Raw genomic sequence first — 22,273 nt, 5'->3', positions numbered from 1 at the left:
TCTGCACTCAAAGGAAATGCTGGTGGAGACCTTTGAGAGCATTTGCCGGAGCAATGACTGACTCAGTAACATCAGTGCCAATGCAAAAGTTGCTAAGCACATTGATTTGTGCTTTAGAATTGTAAGCCGCCCTGAGTCTTCGGAGAAGGGCGGGATATAAATGGGATTAAAATAAAATAAATAAAAGTGGCACTTCTAGGGTCAACTGGCAGCTGGGGACAAAAGAAGTCCTGGGCATTCTAGGACTCCCCATGAGTTGCTCTCTGTGTTGAGCAGCCTGTTGCAAGTTTCAGCAGTTAGTACTTTGGCAGCTTCTGCCTTGTAGCTTTGACATGAGTTTCATGCTCATGTGACCTTCTCTTTCAGATCATTAGTGGGCAGCAGCTGCCCAAGATTCCCAACAGCAAAGAAGGCTCCATTGTGGATCCATTAGTGCGAGTGGAGATTCATGGGATCCCTTCTGACAGTGCCAAGCAGGAAACGAAATATGTTGACAACAATGGTGAGCCCGTCTTCTTGTAAAGATGAAGGAAAGTGGGCCTTAGATCTTACACGTTTTCCTTATTTTTAGGTCATTCAATTCATATAGCTGCCCACCTCACAAATGTTACTCTGCGTAGCTCCCAAGTTCACACAACAAAACCTGAGCTCATATAAATAAAATTAAAAACAGATAAAACAGATAAAACAACCAAAAATATTTTTAAAATGAGACAGTAAAGACCTATACAACTCACAAACCATACAGCCATCTCTCAGGTTCTCCATCCCCATAGGATGATGACATAGCTGTACCTCAGGGACTTCCCAAAGACCCACAAGGTTAGGATCAATCTAACCCAGGGGTCGGCAACCTCGGCTCTTTTATGACTCGTGGACTTCAACTCCCAGAATTCCTGAGCCAGCATAGCCAGCATAGTCCACGAGTCATAAAAGAGCCGAGGTTGCCGACCCCTGATCTAACCTCAGGGGAGACAATGTTCCAGAGGGCGGGTGCTGTGGGTCCTGTCAGCTAGAACTCCTTCGTAGATGGAATATGCCTGTTCTGCAATCTGTGCCAATGAAATTCAGATTCTGGGTGGAATAAAATAAATCTGTCACTGGAATAAATATAGAAATCTGGAGAGAGATAATATTATTTATATATGCCAAACTTCTTAAGCAACAGGGTATTGCAGTATTTGTACCTCTCTGTATTAAGCCTAGCAAAAACTAGTTGGCAAAGCCTTCTTCACACTAATGGAGGATATTGTTCTCATGCTGTTTTATATCAATTCAATTTATATCAATTTAATATATAAATTATATAAATTATATTGTTTTACAGGGATATTTCTTTTTTTTTAAAAAAAAAACTGTTAGTAGATTTGAGAAGGTTTTTTTAAAGAGCATCTCCAAAGTACATTGGCTAAACATTCCTATATAACAAGACAGCAAAGCATAGGAATCATTAAAAAAAATTCCAAAGCTAAATCTAATTTTACCACAGAATGCAGCAGATTTGCCCAGTTTAATCCAGTGGAATTTCATCATGGCTAACCTTTTCTTCATAATTTCAGCTGCTTAATTCCACCCAATTTCAATTTTTTTTTAACCTTTGTGTTCATGTTAGAAACATGAAGCAATATTTTGGAAAGAAAGAGGAACTTTGTCAAAAATACAATTTATCTGCCAGTTACCTGGATTCCATACTACCAGCCATAAGAACTTTTTTTTTCAAGCATTCAGAATAGAACTTGCAAGATCTGGGTGTTAAGATGATTGTGAGACAAGAAGGGAGACAATTGTTTAAGGAAGCATATTAGAAACAGCATTGAAGAAAGGAGCTGGGTTAGATTTTTAGGGGATGAGACTGGCACAGCCTAAGGCAGGGTTTCTCAGGCTCAGCAATTTGTGGGCTGAAGTCCACACATCTTAAAAGTTGCTAAGATTGAGAAACATCAGTCTAAGGGAAAGTTAAAAGAGACATTGAAATAGTACCACTTACTGAGGGCATCTTCACTATTTCAAAATTCTTGAACAGGTTTTAATCCACACTGGGGCGAGTCCTTTCGGTTCTACGTATGGGTCCCAGAACTGGCCCTTCTACGTTTTGTGGTGGAAGATTATGATAAGGCATCTCGGAATGACTTTGTGGGCCAGTACACACTACCTCTCACCAGTGTCAAAGCAGGTATGGGACTCCTTATTACCCTAGTCAAGAAGTGGAGTTACCTCACACCAAGTCCTGGGGATAAAAATAATAATGGTCCCTGTGACAAAGGAGTTGGGGGAAATCACTTGCAAACACATTGGATGTTCCTTTCCCAAGAGTACTGCAGTAATGTTAATTACAATAGGCTATGACCCCCATCTGGTTGAATCTCCTGTTAAAAATCCTATCTATTCAGCTGGGAATTTGTTAGGTCTTCTACCAAGGATATCCTCCTTTGAGCCCAGCTCTAGGGAAAAAAGAAAAGAAAATGTACCTCCAATCTTTTTTTCAGGTGACATCATGAGCTATATCATACGTTTCCAAATTTAAAGTTCTATGATCCTTTATTTGGCAGCAACTAGCGTATCAATATGCTATACATCCCAATGAGCCCTCATTAAAATATATGTACAATAATTCACCAAATTTGTTTTTATTTCAGACATTTTTTTTTCACAAGTTCTCCTTCCACTACAAAATGTCTAAAAGTAACTTGCAATATAGAAAAGCAAAGATATAGAGACAAGGAATGATCCTGGATGGATCAACCTTCAGAAGTTCCCTGACTGTACTTTGTCCTCGTTATTTGGATTAGTTTTTGCAAATATTGCTTAGATGGGGTTTTTTTTTAAAATCTATGTCTGCAACTGTAGCAAAGCCAAACAAGAAAATGTTGTGGAAGAAAAAGAGACCAGGTTATCCTGTTTTCTGAATAAGAAACTTAATATTGTTCATGTGTATCCATAGAGTCACCTTGGGTCAAATAAAGGTGATGGAGGAAAAATGCAATGTTTCAAAACTATCTGAAGGATCAGAGCTCAAAACATGGTCCAGTTCAGACAGGAATCAACAACTAAAAAAAAAAGTGTTTCTAACGATAAGCATCCTTCTGAACTATTCTGAACTTCTGGCTATTTACAAGGGAAAATCCAGTGTTTAAAGTAAAACTACTAGCTATGTATGCAAATACTTTCCCACCTTACTTTGCTGCTATTTATGACCTCTTAAAGGCTGAGGTAGCAAGGGTGGGAGAGAGCTTAACAAGCTGTTGCCAATGAGAGTAGGCAGTTCTGAATGAAACAACCAATGGGATTCTACTCAGGGCTGGTCTTATGAACCCAAGTGGCCAACACTGGGAGGTGGGAGGTGTTGCAAAATATGCAGTTAGAAGAGCTCCGAGTCTCACAATCTGTCCCATGTTCTCCTGCAGACGGAAAAGACAGCAAAAGGGTTGGCCTTGGCCTGATTAAAATTTTATTTATTTATTTTATTTAATTCCATTTATATCCCGCCCTTCTCCGAAGACTCAGGGCGGCTTACAAGCTTAGCAGTAGCCTTCATTCTATGTATATGCCTGCTGATTAGGGCTTTCACACACACACCAAGCGGCATTATTACAAAGTCAGCTTAATTGCCCCCAACAATCTGGGTCCTCATTTTACCTACCTCGGAAGGATGGAAGGCTGAGTCAACCTTGAGCCTGGTGGGATGCGAACCTGCACTAATTGCAGGCAGCTGGTGTTACTTAAGGAGGCATTAGCCCACTGCTCCACCAAGGCTCCCTAATAAGGCTTCTTTGCACCTTCTTTTCCCATACAGGATATCGCCACATCCATCTTCTTTCGAAGGATGGCACTGGGATTCCACCAGCATCTCTGTTTGTCCACATTCAGATAGGAGAGCTGGCAACTGAGAATGATTAAATCACATTCCTGCATCACACAATGCAACTCTTCCTTCTCTGCCCCCTTTGGTTTGGAGAATGAGGGTGAATGAAGGAGACAAGAATTAAGTTTTTTTTTAAATCGCCAACTATCTCTTACTTCTATGCAGAATGGGATTTGGACAAAAACATTGTTTTCCACTACTATATTTTTTCTAAAAAAACAAACACCAACTGTATTATTTTGCTTGTTTATTTATTTTTATGATTGTGATTCGCTCAGGTCTCACCTTATAATCTACCTCCGTCTTGTAAGGAATCCAGCCCGCCCCGACAGAGCAAAATTCTTTTAACAATGTTTTTTTATAATCGCGGACTTACCAGAAGAGCTTTGTTAAAGTACCACCTACCAAGCCTTGAGCCAGCAGAATTATATGCTGGCATAAACTGTGCTGCTTTTATTGCTGATTGGTATTCTGCAACAGTAATGAGGCTGATGAAAGCTTTGTCCTATTGTGGGCCAAGTCTAAGAAATGAACTGATGTATTTTTTCCCCCAGGCTGGTTTCCCTTGGTTTTAGTAGGGAAACAATCACTCTCCCTTATATAGGTCAGAACTGGGTGACTGAAGGAAGGTGCTTAGAATGATGAATTAGCCACCTGTCAGATAGGGAGAGATATATGGAATAAAGCAGGAAGAAGTGTCTCCAGTCTTCCTGTTTTGTACAACTCTTTCTCTTCAATTGCAACATGACAAGCAAGCTTTTTCTAAAAACAAGACTACTACACTGTAGAAAGAGTACAAAACCCCTGTCCAAAGATAATGGGGCTGAGATGTACAGAAAGGAAAGGAGATGACCTTGACAGAATCATTAGCCAGGCAAAAGAAGCTGAAACACTTTTTTAAGCCTTGGGAAAGAAGATAATATTCAGGAGCAGATGCCTCCCTAATCACCAGATTATAAGAAAAGAGAGTGGGGGAGATTCAACACAGTCAGATTTATAAGATTGGTGTCATCCCCACTAAGTAAAACCAGAGAATGAGATCAACTCCATAGAAAGACTAGAACTATATTTATTGAGATTGGCTAGACAGATAGTCCTTGCTTATCAACCACTTCTTTGGCGACTACAGTATGCAAAGCTATGACAGCACTGAAAAAGAAGACTTACAACTAACTGGTTCCTAGAAATTGCAGCTTTTGCAGTTTCTCCATGGTCACTTGATCGTGATTCAGCATTTGGCAACCAGAGAGCATTTACGATGGTCACAGCATCCTACGGTCATGGGACCACCATTTGCCCCCTTCACAACCAGCCTGCCAACAAAGTCAGTGGCAAAGCTGGCAAGAAGTCACAGTCACATATTACACTTAATGATCCACAGTGATTCTCTTAGCAACCATAACCAGCAAGTTGTGTTGCACACTGGATATATGTATTACTAATTAAATTAGGTTAATTGAACTTAACCCTGGCCAAGCCTCTTTTGAGGCAGCAGACAGCCTGCTAAAGCTGTTGACCCTGAAACAAGGGTCTTTGGTTTGATCCTAGTTTTTGATCTGGTATTCTGTCTGTTTCCCTCCCTCCTGTCCTCCCCCCCCCCCTCTCTCTCCCCCATATGTATGATTAGGGGCTTATCAAGATCCCATTAGATCCCTTCCAATTCATGAAAGCTAAACTTTTTGTTAGGATGCCCATGGTAAAATCTTTTAAGCTGTGTGTGAACCTGACATGTGTAACACTGTGATCTGTATTTTCCACTTGGAAGCAGTATGGATGGCATCAAATACTATATAAACATATGAATTTGGGTGACTTAACTTTCAGGCAAGAAATAACAAGAACATCACTGATTTTCATTTTTGAAGAACATTCATCAAGAGGCTGGAGGACCAAAATAATAAGAGTTAGAAGGGGCCTTGGAGGTCTTCTACTTCAACCCCCTGCTCAAGCAGAAACCCTATGCCCGTGTTGGCAAACCTATGGCACGCGTGCCACAGGTGGCACGCAGAGACCTCTCTGTGGGCACGCACGCCGTCACCCCAGTCCTAGGCCTTCAGCTGGGTTTTATAAAACCTTTTCGCTCTAGGCCTCCGCCACCATGTGCAAAAAAAGAAAGGTTCAATCAATGAATCAATCAATTTCAACTTCTCGCAGGAGAAAAAAAGATCTTGCAAAATTGGAATTGATTGAACTTTTTAGTCCCACCCAGTCTGCCGTTACCACTGCAGCCACGCCCACCCAATGGGCCATGGCCACCCGGCACCCGATGATACGTAAGTGGGTTTTGGATTGCAGTTTGGGCACTCGGTCTCTAAAAGGTTCGCCATCACTGCCCTATACCATTTCTGATCAATTTCTTTTCTGAAATCAGTGGAGCAGACTTTCTCTCTAGCATTTGTTACCAGGAAACTTTTGATGGTCAGCTGTAATCTAATGCTAGTCTTAAAAAAAGAAACCAATGAGCTAGGATCGAATTGAGAATGCTGAAATTCTAGCAAAGAAAGATGTTTATGGATATTATTTTTTCTATGGCTCCTGTAGAATGTTTTCATAGAACAAAATACTTGGGAACAGTGTTTTGAAATCTGCCTTTCCTGGCACATTGACGTTGCTCACCAGCCATCAACTATTTCAGCTTTTTACATTATATTGAGACACAGCGTCTCTCATGTAGGGTATTTGTTGGAAATAGAAATTAGCAGCTGGAATGCCAGTTCCAGAATCTAAAGAAACAAAATTGATAGCTAAAATGTAAGAAAGGGGGAAATTGCATATTGTCTGTAGATTGAGGAGCATACCATTAGAATTTCATTTGTACCTGTTGAACCTAGTCTAATCAAAAGGACCAATGTAACCCTAAAAATCTATTTCAAAGCTTATCTGCTTAAAGCTAGCTCGTGTGCTATGGACACCATATCCATACTTTGCTCCCTAGCTCACCTAAACATCCAAGATGCTTGGCTTTCAACATGGTTGTGCTTAATTTAATATCTAACACCACTGCAGTGTGTGTGCAACGCTCCCTGGAATGCCATTCTCTCTCAAGTACGGCTTTCTTTGTAGGGACCTATAGAAATTGTTTTATCCAAATAAATGTATTACTTAAGAGAATGGTTCAAATTACTTTTAAAGTACAGGGGTTTCATTGTTTTTATTTTAATTTTTTTAATTTCAGAATGGATGTTATTGCAATGTTTATTAGTGTGTGGTAGAAAAGAAAGCTAGTCTTGATGGGTGACAGTGATCGTAACCCGTCTCTGAACCTCGCTAACATTAGTTTCACTAGGAATCTTATCAACGCAACAACAGCTAGGATTGTGTTTGCACAAAACTGGAAGGCACTGAAAGCTCCTCCTAATATAGACATTGAAAATCCAAGGAGAGGAGCTGCTCAGACATCACCCCTGAATTGTATCGAAAGAGGAATGGGAGGGAAGAAAGGAGAGGAGAGAGGGAAGAGAGTAGAGGAGGGGGAAGGAAGTAGGAAGGTTGGAGGGAAAGAGGAGAAGTGGAGAGAAACGGGAGTGGTGAGGGAAAGAGGAGAGGAGAGGAAGAAGAGGGAAGTAGGAAAGAAAGGAGAAAGGGAGAAAGAAAGTAGAGAAGAGGGAAGAGAGAGAAGGAGGGTGGATACAGTGAAAGGGGAAATGGATGAGCAGCACCCAAACTTACGTGTGTGTGTGTATGTATGTATGTATGGCGATATATTTGTTGACTTGTTTGTGGAAGAAATGGGTATGTTTAGATTCGTGTTTCAAACTCAAACCAGGATAGAAGAATAATCACAGAAGTTACTTTTAAAATTAAAAACAAGTTTGGTGCAAGCAAAGTGTCAGAAAATAGAGATGTTCAGGGTATCTATTTTGTATGATTCTTTTTTAAAGTAGAGCAGAAAATCTCATATAGCCTGATCCTATGCTTGTTCAAAGCTGTAATATTTAGTCCCTGTGCTGTTTGCATAGGATTGCATCTTGTTGCAGCAGATCTTCCTACTATAGATGCAAGGTTATGCGATACCTGCATGGAGGTATAAGCAAATTAAAGTAAAAGGAGACATAAATATAAACAACAGGAGCCATCTGGGCAAGAAAGAACTATGGACTCCAGTGGTGAAGCTAAAATTATCGCTTCTTTCCTTTTGCTACTTTTGTATGCTTGCTTTTGATTGTACAATTTCAGTTTATCTGGCTGATGAACTGCAGACAGAATAAAGAAGAAAAATTGAGGGCTGTATATAAAAGGGACAAAGAAACTATGAAACCTTTTATCCCCCAAACAGTTGTTCATGTTACTAAAGAAATAAATACTGCAGCAGAATTTTGTTGATTCTGTCTCTTAATAGAAACGCGCAAGCCTATTTGCTTATCTGAATATCCACAAAAATTGGCACCTTTTAATTGTAGCATCCACAAACACAACTTTTATGGTCTGCTTTTTTCCCCCAGAATTTAAGAGTAGAATGGCAACTGTTTTCTGTTTTCCACGTGGAGACTCTCCCCTCCTGTTCCCACTATTAAAATAGGTACTAAAATAAAAGTGGGCCTGAAAAACAGGAAATTCAGGCCACTTTGGAAGGTGTTTTGAAAAATCACAAGTGAAACATTGCAACATTGAAATCCAGCTATTTTGCCACCCACTTTTGGTGATGCAATCTCTGGAAACTGGTAGCCAATTGCTAACCTAAGTACCGCAAAGCAGCAGCTCAATCTAGGAGCTCTCATCAAATGATCTCATTATTTAAGAACCGAAGCAATTGGATTATTTCAAAGCTCTAAGACCAGCAGGTTTCCAAGCACTTGGGAATATCAAAAACCTTCTCCATCCCTACTCTGCTGCTAGTGTTAATTAGGATTTAAGCTATCCTTGGTGCTCTTTGAATTTGGTTGTTCCATTGCCTAAACTGGGTAACATCACCAGTGCTAGTCAAGGAATATATTCTGTGCCCATGAAGTTCCATCTGGAGTTCTTTGGATGCATCTGTCATTTGCATTTTGGAGGAATGGTCTGAACAATTTGCCAGAAGTATCCTTTATAAAATATATGAACTTAAACCAAACTCTCCTGTCGCTTGAAGGCCTTATGCAGAAGCCTCCAGAAGCGGTACCATCACCATCATTCTTGCTCTGCTCTGTAAATCAAGGGATTACATGCCATCAAAGGAAACAGCTTTTATATAATCACATATTTTACATCCCATATACAGAGATAGAGATAAATATAAACACGAGAGAACAGACAGGCGGTAACGAAGCATCTCAAGCCAGACCTCACATACCGCTGGGTAAGAACTTCCACCCAATGCTGGCTCATGGAAACTACAGCAGTCTTGCTGTAGAAGTCCTCAGTCACGTGGAGACATTTGAGCCACACTCTCCTCTAGGTGCCTGGAGGAGGAAATCTCAAGCTGAACATCATGCAGGTGGACACCAAGAATACTTGGGTCCTTGCCCACCCCTTTGCTGAGATCCCCTTCGATTTCTTCTCGCTCAGGATGGTGCTTCTGCAAATGTTTTATCACTTGGAACTTCTGCTTTGCCTTGTAGCTGCAGAAACGGCAGAAGAAAGGGTGCTCGTTTGTGTGAATGAGATAGTGATGCCGCAGGCCAGCTGCCCACCGGAAACCACGGAAACACACGTTGCAGATGTATGGCTTTTCTTCGCTATGCTTTTTTAGATGTGTCTTGAGGAGGAACCGAGTCTTGAAGGCCTTTCCACATTGCTCACAGATGAAAGAACGGGCATCACGATGTCGTGTCTCCTTGTGAATACGCAGGGCATCAGCACGGTTGGTACAGTACTTACACTCATCGCACTGGTATGGCTTGATCCCTACACCAGGAAACAGAAAAGGGGGGGGGAAACCACCGGAAATGGAGATGGGACAATATTTTCACGTTATCCAAACAAAACTTTAACTTGCTGGCTTTCCATTGCAAGGGACCTTAATTCCATTGGATGTTGCAGAAGACCTCATGCCCTGGGGAAGGGAAAGCTCAGAGATCACCACCCACTGCTGCAGCATAGAATTCATCGATGGTAGCACAATATGAAAATAAAGTATCCAAGAGCCCAACCTCCAGGCACACACAGGAGCCACTGGAAATATGACAATTCTGAAGGGAATTTTTTTTTTTAAAAAAAACTTCCCCCTTGCGATTTTTATCCAGCACTGTCTGATCCTAAGACTCAAGCCTACTTCATTTGTGTGAAAACCTACCTGTGTGCTTTGTCATGTGGTACTTCAGCTGATTCACCCACTTGCACTTGTAGCCACATTCCGGGCAAAGATACTTCCGCTCCTCTTTATGGATACGCATATGATACTAAATAACGAAAGAAAAGTCAGGCGTGCATGAGACACTAAGCTGTTACCTGTTTACACCAAGTATTATAAACATGACTGAAATCTTAGGGGCTGAACGGGCTATGGAGAACTCAACAGATTTCTGGATATAACTGGTTGGTGGCCTTTGAGTATAAAAATGGAATAATGGAACACACTGAGTTAGTACTGAACAGTAAAGCTATGAAACTTCAAAAATGATTTGGACCAGGAGCTTTAGACTTTGCAGAAGGAGAACATTTATCGGCTGTTCACGCTTCTTCTCTTAGACTTAGTGGACTCTTTAAGAGTAATTGCTCCTTTCTTTTTCAGGCTTATATAGAAGCATGAGTACAATCATACTGCTTTAATAAATAGTAAACAAAGACTATGCTCACGCAAGAGTCAAAACACTGCTAAATCGTTTTCCAAGGTGGCACAGCCCTATTGAAAGTGTGCCATACAACTAGGGCAGGGATAAGCAACCCTGGCTCTTTTATGACTTGTGGACTTCAACTCCCAGAATTCCTGAGTCAGCATGGCTGGTTCAGGAATTCTGGGTATTGAAGTCCATAAGTCATAAAAGAGCCAAGGTTGCCTACCCCTGAACTAGGGGTTTGGTTTTGGCTCCAGAATTGAGCTGGTTTTTGTTTTTTTAAAAAAAGTCCATTCTTGATGAGTTCAATTTGTTTTCAGAGTGTAAATTACATGAAAGTTTTAAATTTTAGTTTTAAGTTTTAATAAAACCTTTAAATTAAACTTTTTAGAGTGAGAAATGTTTGCTCATTTCCTAGCTATAGGGTCTCCAAAATGGTCTGTTGCTGTAAAAGGTCTGCACTTCATTTTGAATTCAACTACTTTCCCATATCGAGAAATTCATTAATCCCCAAAGACATTATCAAAGTGACTGATATGGAAAATAAAGACAGAGATCCTTCCATTGGAAAAACAAATCTGTTAATCAAGTATTACATCATAGAGATGGCCCCAAGTTTTTATTTGTCTGAGGGAAAGAGATACAATTCAAAGTGCTCATCACCCAGGGTTTTCACAAAATGTCGATCTGCTCTGTACAAGACAAAGAGATGAAAATACAGATCTCTGCAGATTATAGAAGCAGGAATGAATTCTTTATTCACATACGTTGTAAGACGAGACACCAGGGGGAGAAAAGTCATTTAAGCAACCTAATGAGAAACCATTCCTTAAAGTGGGTTATGGACCAGACTTATCAGATCCAAGTATTCTCTTCTGCTCCAATGCCTGAAAAATCTGATCCCTAAGATACTATTCAAACTGATAACAGTCTCAACTTTGCCATGGCAATACTGTTCCCATTTCCTGGAAAATGGTTTGGACATCTTCCACAACCACCTTCCACTATCAACTCACCAAACCTGCCCAAAGTTCTCACCTTGAGGCGTGAAGGGTCGGCACAGGCATACTGGCACTGGTGGCATTTGTAAGGTTTCTCCCCAGTATGGATGCGAATGTGCCACGTGATCTTTTGCTTGTTCTTGGTGGTGTACTCGCAGTCAGCGCATTTATAGATGCGGGTGCCACCGTGGCCTTTCATGTGATGGTCATAGACCAGCTGATGATGACAACCAAAGTCACAGAACATGCACTTGAATGGAGGTTCAGCGTCTACAGAGGGCTCGTGGGCCTCCAAATAGTGGCTCACCAACTGCTGCCGTTCCTTGGCTGCAAAACTGCAGATGTCACAACGGTGGCTGAAGTGGAGTTTCTTGTGCTCGTCCAACTCCTCCCGAGTAGTCAGAGTCTCCTTACAGGTAGCACACTCCAGATGTGGGTGCTGCTTCTGGATATGGCACTTGAGGGTGGCCTCACTGTGGCAAACAAAGTCACATCGAGGACAGCAGTAGGAGATCTTTTCTTCGTGCTGTCGCAGTGTGTGTTGCTTCAGGGCCGTTTCTGAACTGAAGCGAGCTTCACAGCGGGAGCAAGCAAAATTCAGCTCCCCTTGATGGCAGCTACTGACGTGGCGAGTGATGTCGTTCTGGATGTAGCCACTGTAGTCACAAAACGGGCAGAAGTGGGTGGGCTTCTTCTCGTGGACACGTAAGTGGTGAATGCGCAGTTTGGAATTAGTGCCAAAAGTCTGGCCACAAGCAGTACAGGCAACGCGGCCCACACCGGTGTGCAAGGACTGGTGCGCATCCAAGCGGTAACGCCGGGTGGTGCTAAAATCACAGTAAGGGCACTTGTGAGGCTTCACGCCTTCATGCTTGATGCGGACATGCTGGCGGAGGCAGCGCACCTGCTTGCAGGTGAAGTCACACTGGCGGCAGGTCAACTGAGGACGGGCTTTGAGATACTTCCGATGGAGCTTGCGGTGGAGTCGTAGAGCTGCAGCAGCCTTGGAGGTGAAAGGACACAGTGTACAGCGAAACTCACCCAGCTTCAGACAGCCACGCTTTTTGTGAGTCTTCAAAGCTCGTTCCTGGTGACATGTGAAAGGGCAGGTAGGGCAGGAGAATTGGCGTCTCTTAGGGGTGGTAACTGGAGGTGAAGGTATTGCTCCTGCTAGCTCCGAATGTTGGTGCTTTTCTTCACAGCTGTGTTCATTTCTTTGCTCTGCTACAACCCCTGGGGATGTGGTGCTGTTAGACCCTTCAAGCAGGCTAGGTAGGAGAGCTTCGGCATGTCCCTCTGACTGGTGGATCTTGAGTGCCCTCTTAGAACGAAAAGGCTTACAGCACAGAAGACACCAGAACTGTTCCAAGCCACGGCAGCTATCCTCTACATGAGAGCGGATGGTGGATTCTCTGGAACAGAGGAAGGAACAGGACTTACAATGGAACTTGCCTTGTTCCAGGAAGTATCTCTCTGAGACACAGCTGGCAACCCCTGTCACAGTCTCTGACAAGGCTTCTTCTACCACAGATTCAGAATCACGATGAGTTGACTTATCCTGCGGGCTGATGGCCAAAGAGTGTGCATCAGGAAGTACAGTAGGCATAGATTCAGCGTTAACAGGCCTGAGTTCTACTTCCCAGGAAGCTTCTGGCAGGTTGTTTACCTCTGCCTCATCTAGGATTCCTGTACTACTCTTTGTGATTGCTATTCTTTCCGGAGTCCTGCTGCAGGGCAGTACAGCGGCAGGCTGCTCTAAGCAAACTGCATTTCCACTGTTCTTTTTCGTTAGAATTGGACATTTCTTACGGAGATGAGTATTCAGTCCTCTCTGCTGCTTAAAGATGGCTCCGCACTCCTGGCACACCAAAGGAGATTTCTTGCTTTGGCAATCAGCTTTGCAGTGCACCAACATGGACTTCTCCTTCCTGGTGATGTAGGAACATTTCTCACATCTGAAGACCTGGCTCTTGGACTGGACTACCAACATCTGCACTCTGCCTTCAAGGACCAAGGTCTCCGCCTGCTCTTTGTCCTGCCTCCTTAAAGCTTTAAGCACTGATTCTGACTGAAAACCCTCTTCCGAAGAAAGTGCATCTTCTGGAGCAAGGGAAGTTTCAGGGCTACTATCAAGTTGGAGGGAATCTTGTTTTAGCACCCCTGACCAAGGTTCTGGCTCTTTGTACCCTAAATTCTGCTCAGAACTAAGTGGTATCTGCAAAAGTTCAGCGTTCTGGCTGTCCCCGCTACTATTCTTTAAATTCTGAAGAGCATCTTTTTCCGTCTTTCGACTAGTATCAGAGCTGCCATTTTTCTCCAAATCTGCGCTGTCGCGGACCTCTGCTTCTTCTTCAAATTCGGGAATATCTTCCAGGGTAGGTTCACTCCCCTCCAGGATAAGTGAATCCTTGGAACCCAGCACCTGATAAGTTGATGCTACTTCCTGGGCGTCTAGAGCTTTTTCATTGGCCGACAAAGCTGCAGGCATTCCTTTGGCCAGCTGCTGCAGAGCCGGTTCCGGGTCACACAAGGGCTCCAAGTGCAGGATGCAACTTTGAGCGGACTTGCCCGGTTCCTCTGGACTCTCAGAAGATGCGTTCGCAGAGACAACCACTTCTGGGTTCTTATCATCTCGTTCTCCCGCTGATTCTCCTCGTTCTGTCTCAGTGCTGCCTTCATCTGAACAGAGGGGCTTCCGGTGGCGGTTTTCTTCCTGGGCCTCCAAAGCAGGGAGTTTGCGTTTATCCTGACCCGGCTCTTTCCCAGGCAGGGAGGGACTCGACTCCGAATGCAGAGTCATGGCAAGGTTATAGCTAAGCAGCACTTCAGTAGAGGAAACCTCCAGCTCTCTGCTGGCATAGTTCTCCTGCCAGCCTTTGTCACCAGGCACGTAGCCGTGAACCTTCCGTTTATGGAAAAAGAGACTCGTGTTGCTGAAAGTACGGTAAGTGCACAGGGCGCAACAGAATTCTCTCTGCTTGGTATGCTTGCAGTTCTCATGGTTCAGCAGGGCTTGCTTGTATTTAGTCTGGTAGCTGCAATATTGGCACTGAAAAACGGGTGTCTGATAATCCTGGGAGTGTTTGGACTTCATGTGCTTCTGCAGCTCATATTTGCGCTTGCAAGCAAAGCCACAGATCTCACAAATCAAAGACTTGCCCTGATGGCGCAACTTGTGGCTGCTCAGTTGATCAGCCCGATGGCAACGATAGGGACACTGGTTACATTGGTACCTAGTATAAGAACGAGAGTGAATCAAGAGATTGAGACAACACAGCGGCACAGTCAATCTTCCCAAATCTGACGTTCTCCAGAAATGTTGAGACAGACAATTCTCCAAATTCCCAGCCAGCATAGCCTTCCACAGGCTAAGATTAACTAAGCAAAAACTACTTTGCTTTAGAGCAGTTACAATCGCTACCACTCACAAGACGTAACGCTAATGCTTTTAGCTCTTTATTTGCAAACTGGGAAAACAGGCAGAAGAAAATTGCTTATTGGGTTCACGGAACCGTTTCACAGAAGAGCTGGGATTTGAAAAGGGGCTGCCCCAGCCTAAAGCTCCTACCTCTCATTGTGGTTTTTAACAAAGTTCAGTTCAGTGACTAGAAATGTACACCTTCCCTCAGCTTGAAAGTAAAAACTCAGAACAGCTTTCCCCAAGGTTTTTAAATAGCACCAGGTTGAAGTTAGATTTTTTTCCCCTTGCACTTCCAATCATAAGAGGTAAATTTATTCTTTTTAACACTGTAGTGCAGGAATGCAATAAACTTCGCCATATATCTGCGCTATTCAAGATAAATAGTTACTGCAGAAAAGAAATATAAATCAAACAAGAAAACCACAACCAAACCAAAACGTTCTCCCTCAAATAATGCTAATATTTTTATCACTTCTATCACAGGCAAGCGCTCCGATACTAATGGGTTGAAATGTACAGGTTACCATCCAGACACAGGAGCAAGCATCCAATTCTGGCAATAGTTCAATTTATCTTAACCAGAAATCTTGCTCCGTCTTTGATTTTTGCATGATTTGATAATTTTGTAATTGCACTGTATCCAGTTTGAAACCATACCCATGCTGGGACTCTAGAGCTGGGAGATTATTCCACCCATATAGATATGGTGTCCAATCAATTCAAGCCTTTATTTACTTAGAAAATGAGCTTAAATAGTGAGGAGGAGGCTGCCGAGTACCTGAGATCGCCCGTGTGCTTCCGCATGTGAACATTCAAGTAGTGCTTCCACTTCGTCACATAGCCACATTCTGTACACATGTAGTTCTTGTCGTCCGAGTGGGTCAGCATGTGCTTGGAAAGGTAGCTCACATCTCGGCAAGTGAAGTCGCAGAGTTGGCATTTGTGAGGCTTCTCTCCTAAAGTCACAGAGCAAACCCGAAGCTGTGGGTCGATGGTCGTGCTCCTTGAGGTCAGCAGATTAAATTTAAAATGGGAGTTGTATTCTGCCCCCTCCCCACTGAAAACAGACCTAGGACTTCTTGCAGAAACTAGAAGAGTACAGACGCTGCACAGGTTGGGTGAGACCAAAACTTAGATGCGAAAGCTAAGTATTTTCAAGAAGCTAGGGGTAAGGAAATAGGACTGCTCATAAAGTCCCGGTTAGCTAAAAGCATTCAAATAATCTATTCTTCTTTCCATTGCAATAAATGAATGCCTTAGGGATACATACATACATACATACATACATACATTACATACATACATACATACATACATACATACACACCAGAATTTGATCCTGGGAGGAAAAAGGGCCAAAGAAACTCTCCAAATCCCAGCTTACCCACAGATATAATTTATGAAAAGCCAATAAGCGACACCTGCAATGCTGAATTCTGGATTACAGGGCCTGACTTGCAAAGCTCTCTTGGAGAGAAACAAAAATAGAGGGTAAGGATGTATTTGTACACATGTAAGTATCACCAAATTGGGAAGAACACTTGCCTGTATGGAGAAGCATATGGCGGATGAGAACCCTCTTGTGTGCAGTGGCAAAGCCACATTCTGTGCATTTGTGTATCTTCTCACTGGCATGCATCTTGCCAACGTGATCGTGGAATTCCACAGAGTTAAACGTGGCAAAGGGGCAGAAACTGCACTGGAGCTCCTCATTTCCTGGGTGGCCTTGCTTTTTATGCTTGCGGAAGACATGCTTGTTGGAACAAATAAAGTCACACTGTTGGCAATGGAAGGCATAATGGGTTTTACGATGTGTCTCCATCATCTCCGTCGAGGGGAAAAGCAGAGAGCAGGCATAATACTTGCACTCCACTGCTTTAATGCCGTGGACCTCCTTGACGTGCCTGAGAAACTCCTTGCGATCTTCCGTGGCGTACGTGCAGCCAGCATGAAAGCAGCTCAATTGCTTGGGCTCTGTCTTGTGGGTCTTCAGATGTTCCTTGAGGGTCTGGCTTAGTTTAAACTTCTCTTTGCACACAGGACAAGAGTACACATCTGAATAGAAATTGGAGATACCCTCATGCATGCTGGCCATGTGCCTGTTGAGGGCATTCTTCTCAACTGAGCTGTAGTGGCACAATGGACAGCGATGGGTTTTCTCCCCGGTTTCACGCATCATGTGGATCTTCAGTTTGCTCTTGCTAGTGAAGAATTTCTGACAATTTGGGCACTGCAGCCTAGGGTCTGGGAAGTGGAGGTGAAGATGTTCCACCAAGTGTGTCCGCTTCTTGAAGCAACGCTTACATTCTGGACACATGTGGGTCTTGAACAAATATTTGGACTCCTCGGCGACATTTCCTGCACAAGACAAATCACAGTTCATTACAACAAAATGAAAAGCAGAAGAAGGCTGTTAGGTGTTTTGCCTCACTTCCAGGAACAATCAGCTTTTTGAACAGGAATCACTTTTCACGTTTCTCCTTATAGAACTCCATGTTACACTTAAGAGCAGGGGTGATTTAGAGCAAGGGTCCCCAATCCCTGGGCTACGGCCCATTGCCAGGCCATGGCCTATTTGGAATCGGGCCACATGGACACGTGGGCAGAGCTGAACTTGCATAAGTCAAGCTGCACACACGTGCGTGCATGCATGCTGGCCCTGCCGCTCGCGCAGATCAACCGTGCGCATGAGCACCAGCCCGCCGCTTGCTCGACCTAGTTCCCCTCTCCCTCTCCAGCCAGGCTGCCAAGCCGCAAAGGCTGCGGACCACCGATTTAGAGGCAATCTGAAAATTTGACAATACCTACTTCTGCCAGCCTAGCAGTTCGAAAGCACGTAAAAAAAATGCAAGTAGAAAAACAGGGACCACTACAGTGGGAAGGTAACAGCGTTCCGTGCGCCTTTGGCGTCTAGTCATGCAGGCCACATGACCACGGAGACGTCCTCGGACAAGCGCTGGCTCTTCGGCTTTGAAACGGAGATGAGCACCGGCCCCTAGAGTTGGAAACGACTAGCACGCATGTGCGAGGGAACCTTTACCTTTACCTTTACTAGAAAGCAGCTATTTTACACAGCATCCTATTTTACGACAGAAAAAAAAAGACATTTGTTTCAATGATTTCCGATCTTCTTTTCAACAGATAATTACAATAATTAATTATAATCTTATTATCCTCCTCCCTATTAGACGTTATTCAAACTTCAACCTTTTGTTTAATCCACATCTCTCTTAATCTTCAAATCCATAAAGTTCTTTCTTTCTTTTTCTTCTTTCGGCAAAAAAAAAATCCATAGAAGGTTTCCAGACTTTCAAAAGTTTTTGTTTTTCTCTCTGACCAAACAGATCAGTTTTGCCATTTGGGCAAATTCTGACATTTTCACAATTACCGTATTTTTTTCACTGTGGGATTTCATTATTCTTCCATTGCTACGTACACAATAATTACTGTGTGCAAAATCAATCTACTATATGTCTTTTCCACTTCATTGTACATAGACCCCAATAAAAAGAATTCTAGTTTCTCACAAATCCACCTTGCAAGAAGTTTAAAATATTTTTGTACATTCTCTGGTGTCATATAACAATATTACACCATTTTATTAAAAATGTCTCTATTATGACATAATATAAATTTAATACCAGTTACCCACATTCTCTCCCAAGTGTCCATCTCTATGTCATATCTAAAATTAATAGCCCATTTTGTCTTTTTCTGTTTCAAATCTTAACAAAAGTTTATACAATTTTTGCTATTACATATTTATCATTTGTGCATAATTCAATTTCAAATTCTGTTTTGTATTTTTCAATTCCAATTGTCTTTTTATCCATATTAAACTTTTAACGGTGCATGAGAACCACTGAAAACTACGGTAAGTCTTTCTACATTCAATTGTTCTCTAAACTTTATTTCTCTATCTCCCTGTATTAATAAATCTTGTTAGCCATTTCGCCCTATCTGCTATGTCTCTTCTACAAAATGCTTCCTGTGCTGAGGTCCATAAAGGTATTTTTAGGTACAACCTGGATTTGTATTTATTCCATACTCTCAATTTGGCATGGGGTATGCAAATAACTGCTTATTGCAAGTAAAAATAACTAATTACAGAAACAAGAGCCAAAAAGGGTTAAAGATGAATGCATATCAGATGGAAATTAGGCTCTTGTATTTAGCACAAATGAAGATTAAATATTAAAGGGCTCTCAAAAAGAAACTTCTGCTTTTAATTTCCACATTCCCCTGAAATTGCTCGTTAATCCTATTTGTTTCAACTATCATCCCGACTCATTCTACTATTTTTCAAATTGTGTTTCTCTTGATTAACATACATTTGCAATATTTCTACAAAGGGGTACTGGATAACGTCCATCACTCCACAATGTTCCTTTCCATTCACCCTAGTCGAGTCTAGAGCGTATGCTTACCTGTGTTTAGGAGGAGATTATCCGTCAATCCCTTTTTCATTAGAGTAGGGAATTTGCCCTCCACGTTTTCAGCAACGGTCTCCATGTCCTGCTGTATAGCTTCATGAAGATGGATTTGCCTGTGTAGCCCAAACTGCTTAATGTTTGCACTGATAAAGTCACAATGGTCACAATGAAATGGGAAGTGGTTCCTACGATGAAGCTCCATGTCCTCGTGGTTTCGGAACAAAACTGGGCAGCCACGGTATGTACAGGCTATTGGCGATACCTGGTGAGCATGCCGAAGGTGTCCTCGGAGCTCCTTGCGATCCTCGGAACTATATTGACAGCCCTCCTCAGGACAGGCTTGGGCACCCTGGGCTTGGTGGTGTTCCTTAAAGTGCTCTTTCAGCTCAGCAGGCAGTGCAAATTCCATTTGACATATAGGACACAGGAGAGGCTCAGTGGAGAACTGAGGGTCTTGTCTGCTTCCATCCAGAAAGTTCTGCCCTTCTGCCTGACCAACAGTTGATTGTTCTCCTGAAACAGACAAGTTTTAGTTAGTGAGGCTTAATGATAACCTGTTCTGTACCAGCCTGCTACTGGCCCTGCAGAAAAGGCAGGAACAACCCCTTTACAAACGGCAAGAGGCTGGAATTATGCCTGCCAAATTTATAGCTACAAAAACAAACAAGACACGAACCAAGAAACAGGAGCTTTAAGAAACACGAACTATCCAAGCGGTTGCCTTCAGCAAACCAGCCCTCCCCACACATTCCCCTTATATAGAGTTCAGGGCGTGGCTTCTCTCTGCCTCCTTCCGAGAAGCCCCATTGCCTTCCTCTGTTTACTCCTAATTGACTGCCTCCTGCGTCGGGCGTCCTTGAACAGGGCCAGCTGTGGGTCATCTTCATCCACGCTGTCAGGCTCACACAGCTGGGTCTCCGTGGTGACCAAGTGGGAGGGGCCTGGCTGAGGGCTCTCATCAGCAAGATCTTCAACCCCCTCAGCAAGGTCTTCAACACTCCCCTCCTCCTCCTCTGAGTTGTCCGACCCAACTGCCGAACCCACAGGCTGACCCTGAATCACAACATAACCCTTGGAGATGAGGGAAGTTTTGCAAGTTGTCATCTGAAAAGCTCACCACACTGATGCTGGGAGAGAAGGCTGGGATCAGAGAAGCTTCGTCCACACTGTTCACAAAAATAGAGTTCCACAACTTTGACTAAGACCTCTGGGGGGAAAAAAGTTTTATATTAAAAAACAAAACATGCTTCTCCCTTTCATCTCTCAGTACCAGTAGCTATAAACCTAGCACAAATATTCAATTATTCCAAAGTCCATCAGGAACAATGATCATAAATAAACGTCTCTAGGAACTACATCAAAATACTATTATCATTTATTTTAATAAACAACATTAGCATCAAATGGATTTGCGGGTTAAGCTTCCCTTGCAACAGGTTCCAAAAGCTATGTTCAAAAGCAAGATTATAATACAATACAATGTTTTAAAAAACAACAGGAATAATCTCTTTTAAAATGGATGGAAGTTAGGACTGAAATAAAGCTTTCTTCACAGATCTTCTAAAAAATACACTAGTTGATGCGGGGGGGGGGGAAGAGAGAGACAGGGGAGGCACATAATTACAAAGTATAGGGGTTACTACAGATGAGGTTTATGGATTCATCCACCTCCTTTTACTTCAGAGAGAAGAGAGACTTTTAACAGCCTTTCCAATATACTATCACGAGACAGGCAGATTCAATTCCATCAAAGCAATGGCTTATGTAACCTGGTGTTGTTATACAGGGTTTTGTAGGTACACTGAATCGGACCAAGAAACTTATTGATAGTGAGTGCAGCAACTTCATGAGAGGCATTACTTCAGAATTGTGGAACTGACCCCATAATCTTGCCATCATATTATGGACCAGTTGTAGTTTGGAATAGAATAGAATTCTTGATTGGCCAAGTGTGATGGGACACACAAGGAATTTGTCTCTGGTGCATAAGCTCTCAGTGTGCATACAACAACATAGTGACGTGTTTTTATATCATAGATCAGATATGTCAAACTTGCGACGTCATGTGACGTCGCGCGACGTATCGGAACTTTTTCCCGATTGCCGGCAACGGGGTGGGCACGGTTTCCTCGTGATGCATCCGTTCCGTGGGCCGGCAGTTTGACACCCCTGTCAAAGATCATAACTACAATCATTAATCATAATAAGTGATAAATCACAGATCCCAATAGAAGGTAATAGGAAAGATGAGAAGGATATCAATACAGTCCTACGATATGGGTAAATATCGTTAGGCCTAAGACAGTGCTGTGTGAATGTGAAATAATCTATCTTTGTACAACATACCTGTTGGGTTACCTGGATTGTTGACAGCCATGGTGCTACTCATGGTTTCTACAAATATTTCAATACCACCTGATTCTGTACCTACAACAGAAGCCTCTGTTAAGAGCAAATTCTGTCCCACTGGTAGATGTTCACTTGAGATGCCATGGCTGTCTTCATTTCCTGCAATTCCTGAGCCAGGTAATAACAGCTCCTGGCAAAGTCCACTCATTTTGTCGTCTCCAATGGATTCTGTTGACACTGCTCCTCTGCTCATTGTCTTTCCTCAAATAGCTTTACGCCATGACATACAGATATAAATCCTGTTAAAGAGACACAAAAATCAAATAGTCTTCTAAAGGGAAATAAATAAGGATACATATAGTGTTTCTAAGGAAGATGAATACAGAATGGACTGATAATACACAATATTAACAAAGGAGAAAAAAACCAGAGGAAGGCAGATGACAACCATCCTGGAACAGTGTTTGTGATAACTTCTTCCCCTTCCCACAGGGGATTTGCTAAGTTAGCAG

The 22,273-nt window shown here is 42.7% G+C and overlaps 2 protein-coding genes across 2 annotated transcripts in view; one reads left to right on the top strand and one right to left on the bottom strand.

Moving 5' to 3' along the window:
- Positions 1–3,897, top strand: part of PLCD4 (phospholipase C delta 4) — a gene marked incomplete at its 3' end in the record, with an annotated part of 45,151 nt that extends 41,254 nt beyond the window's left edge. The window contains exons 15-17 of the mRNA XM_081338157.1: positions 367–502; positions 2,024–2,320; positions 3,794–3,897. Of these exons, the coding sequence (XP_081194283.1) occupies positions 367–502; positions 2,024–2,320; positions 3,794–3,897 (537 nt within the window). The remainder of the gene's footprint in view (positions 1–366; positions 503–2,023; positions 2,321–3,793) is intronic.
- Positions 3,898–9,012: 5,115 nt separating this feature from the next.
- On the bottom strand, positions 9,013–21,692 carry ZNF142 (zinc finger protein 142). Its single transcript, XM_081336131.1, has 7 exons — positions 20,530–21,692; positions 19,407–19,925; positions 16,525–17,337; positions 15,758–15,935; positions 11,596–14,791; positions 10,077–10,182; positions 9,013–9,688 (listed from the first exon to the last, which is right to left on the bottom strand). The coding sequence occupies exons 2-7, from the start codon at positions 19,819–19,821 to the stop codon at positions 9,201–9,203; spliced, it is 5,196 nt and encodes a 1,731-aa protein (XP_081192257.1). The 5' UTR covers positions 19,822–19,925; positions 20,530–21,692; the 3' UTR covers positions 9,013–9,200.
- Between the last annotated feature and the right edge of the window lie 581 nt (positions 21,693–22,273).

Source organism: Vipera berus (assembly GCF_964194415.1).
Source record: "Vipera berus genome assembly, chromosome: 1".
In the NCBI taxonomy this organism is placed as follows: Eukaryota; Metazoa; Chordata; class Lepidosauria; order Squamata; family Viperidae; genus Vipera; species Vipera berus.
Note: the sequence above shows the minus strand (reverse complement) of the source record. Positions and strands in the feature narration are given on the sequence as shown.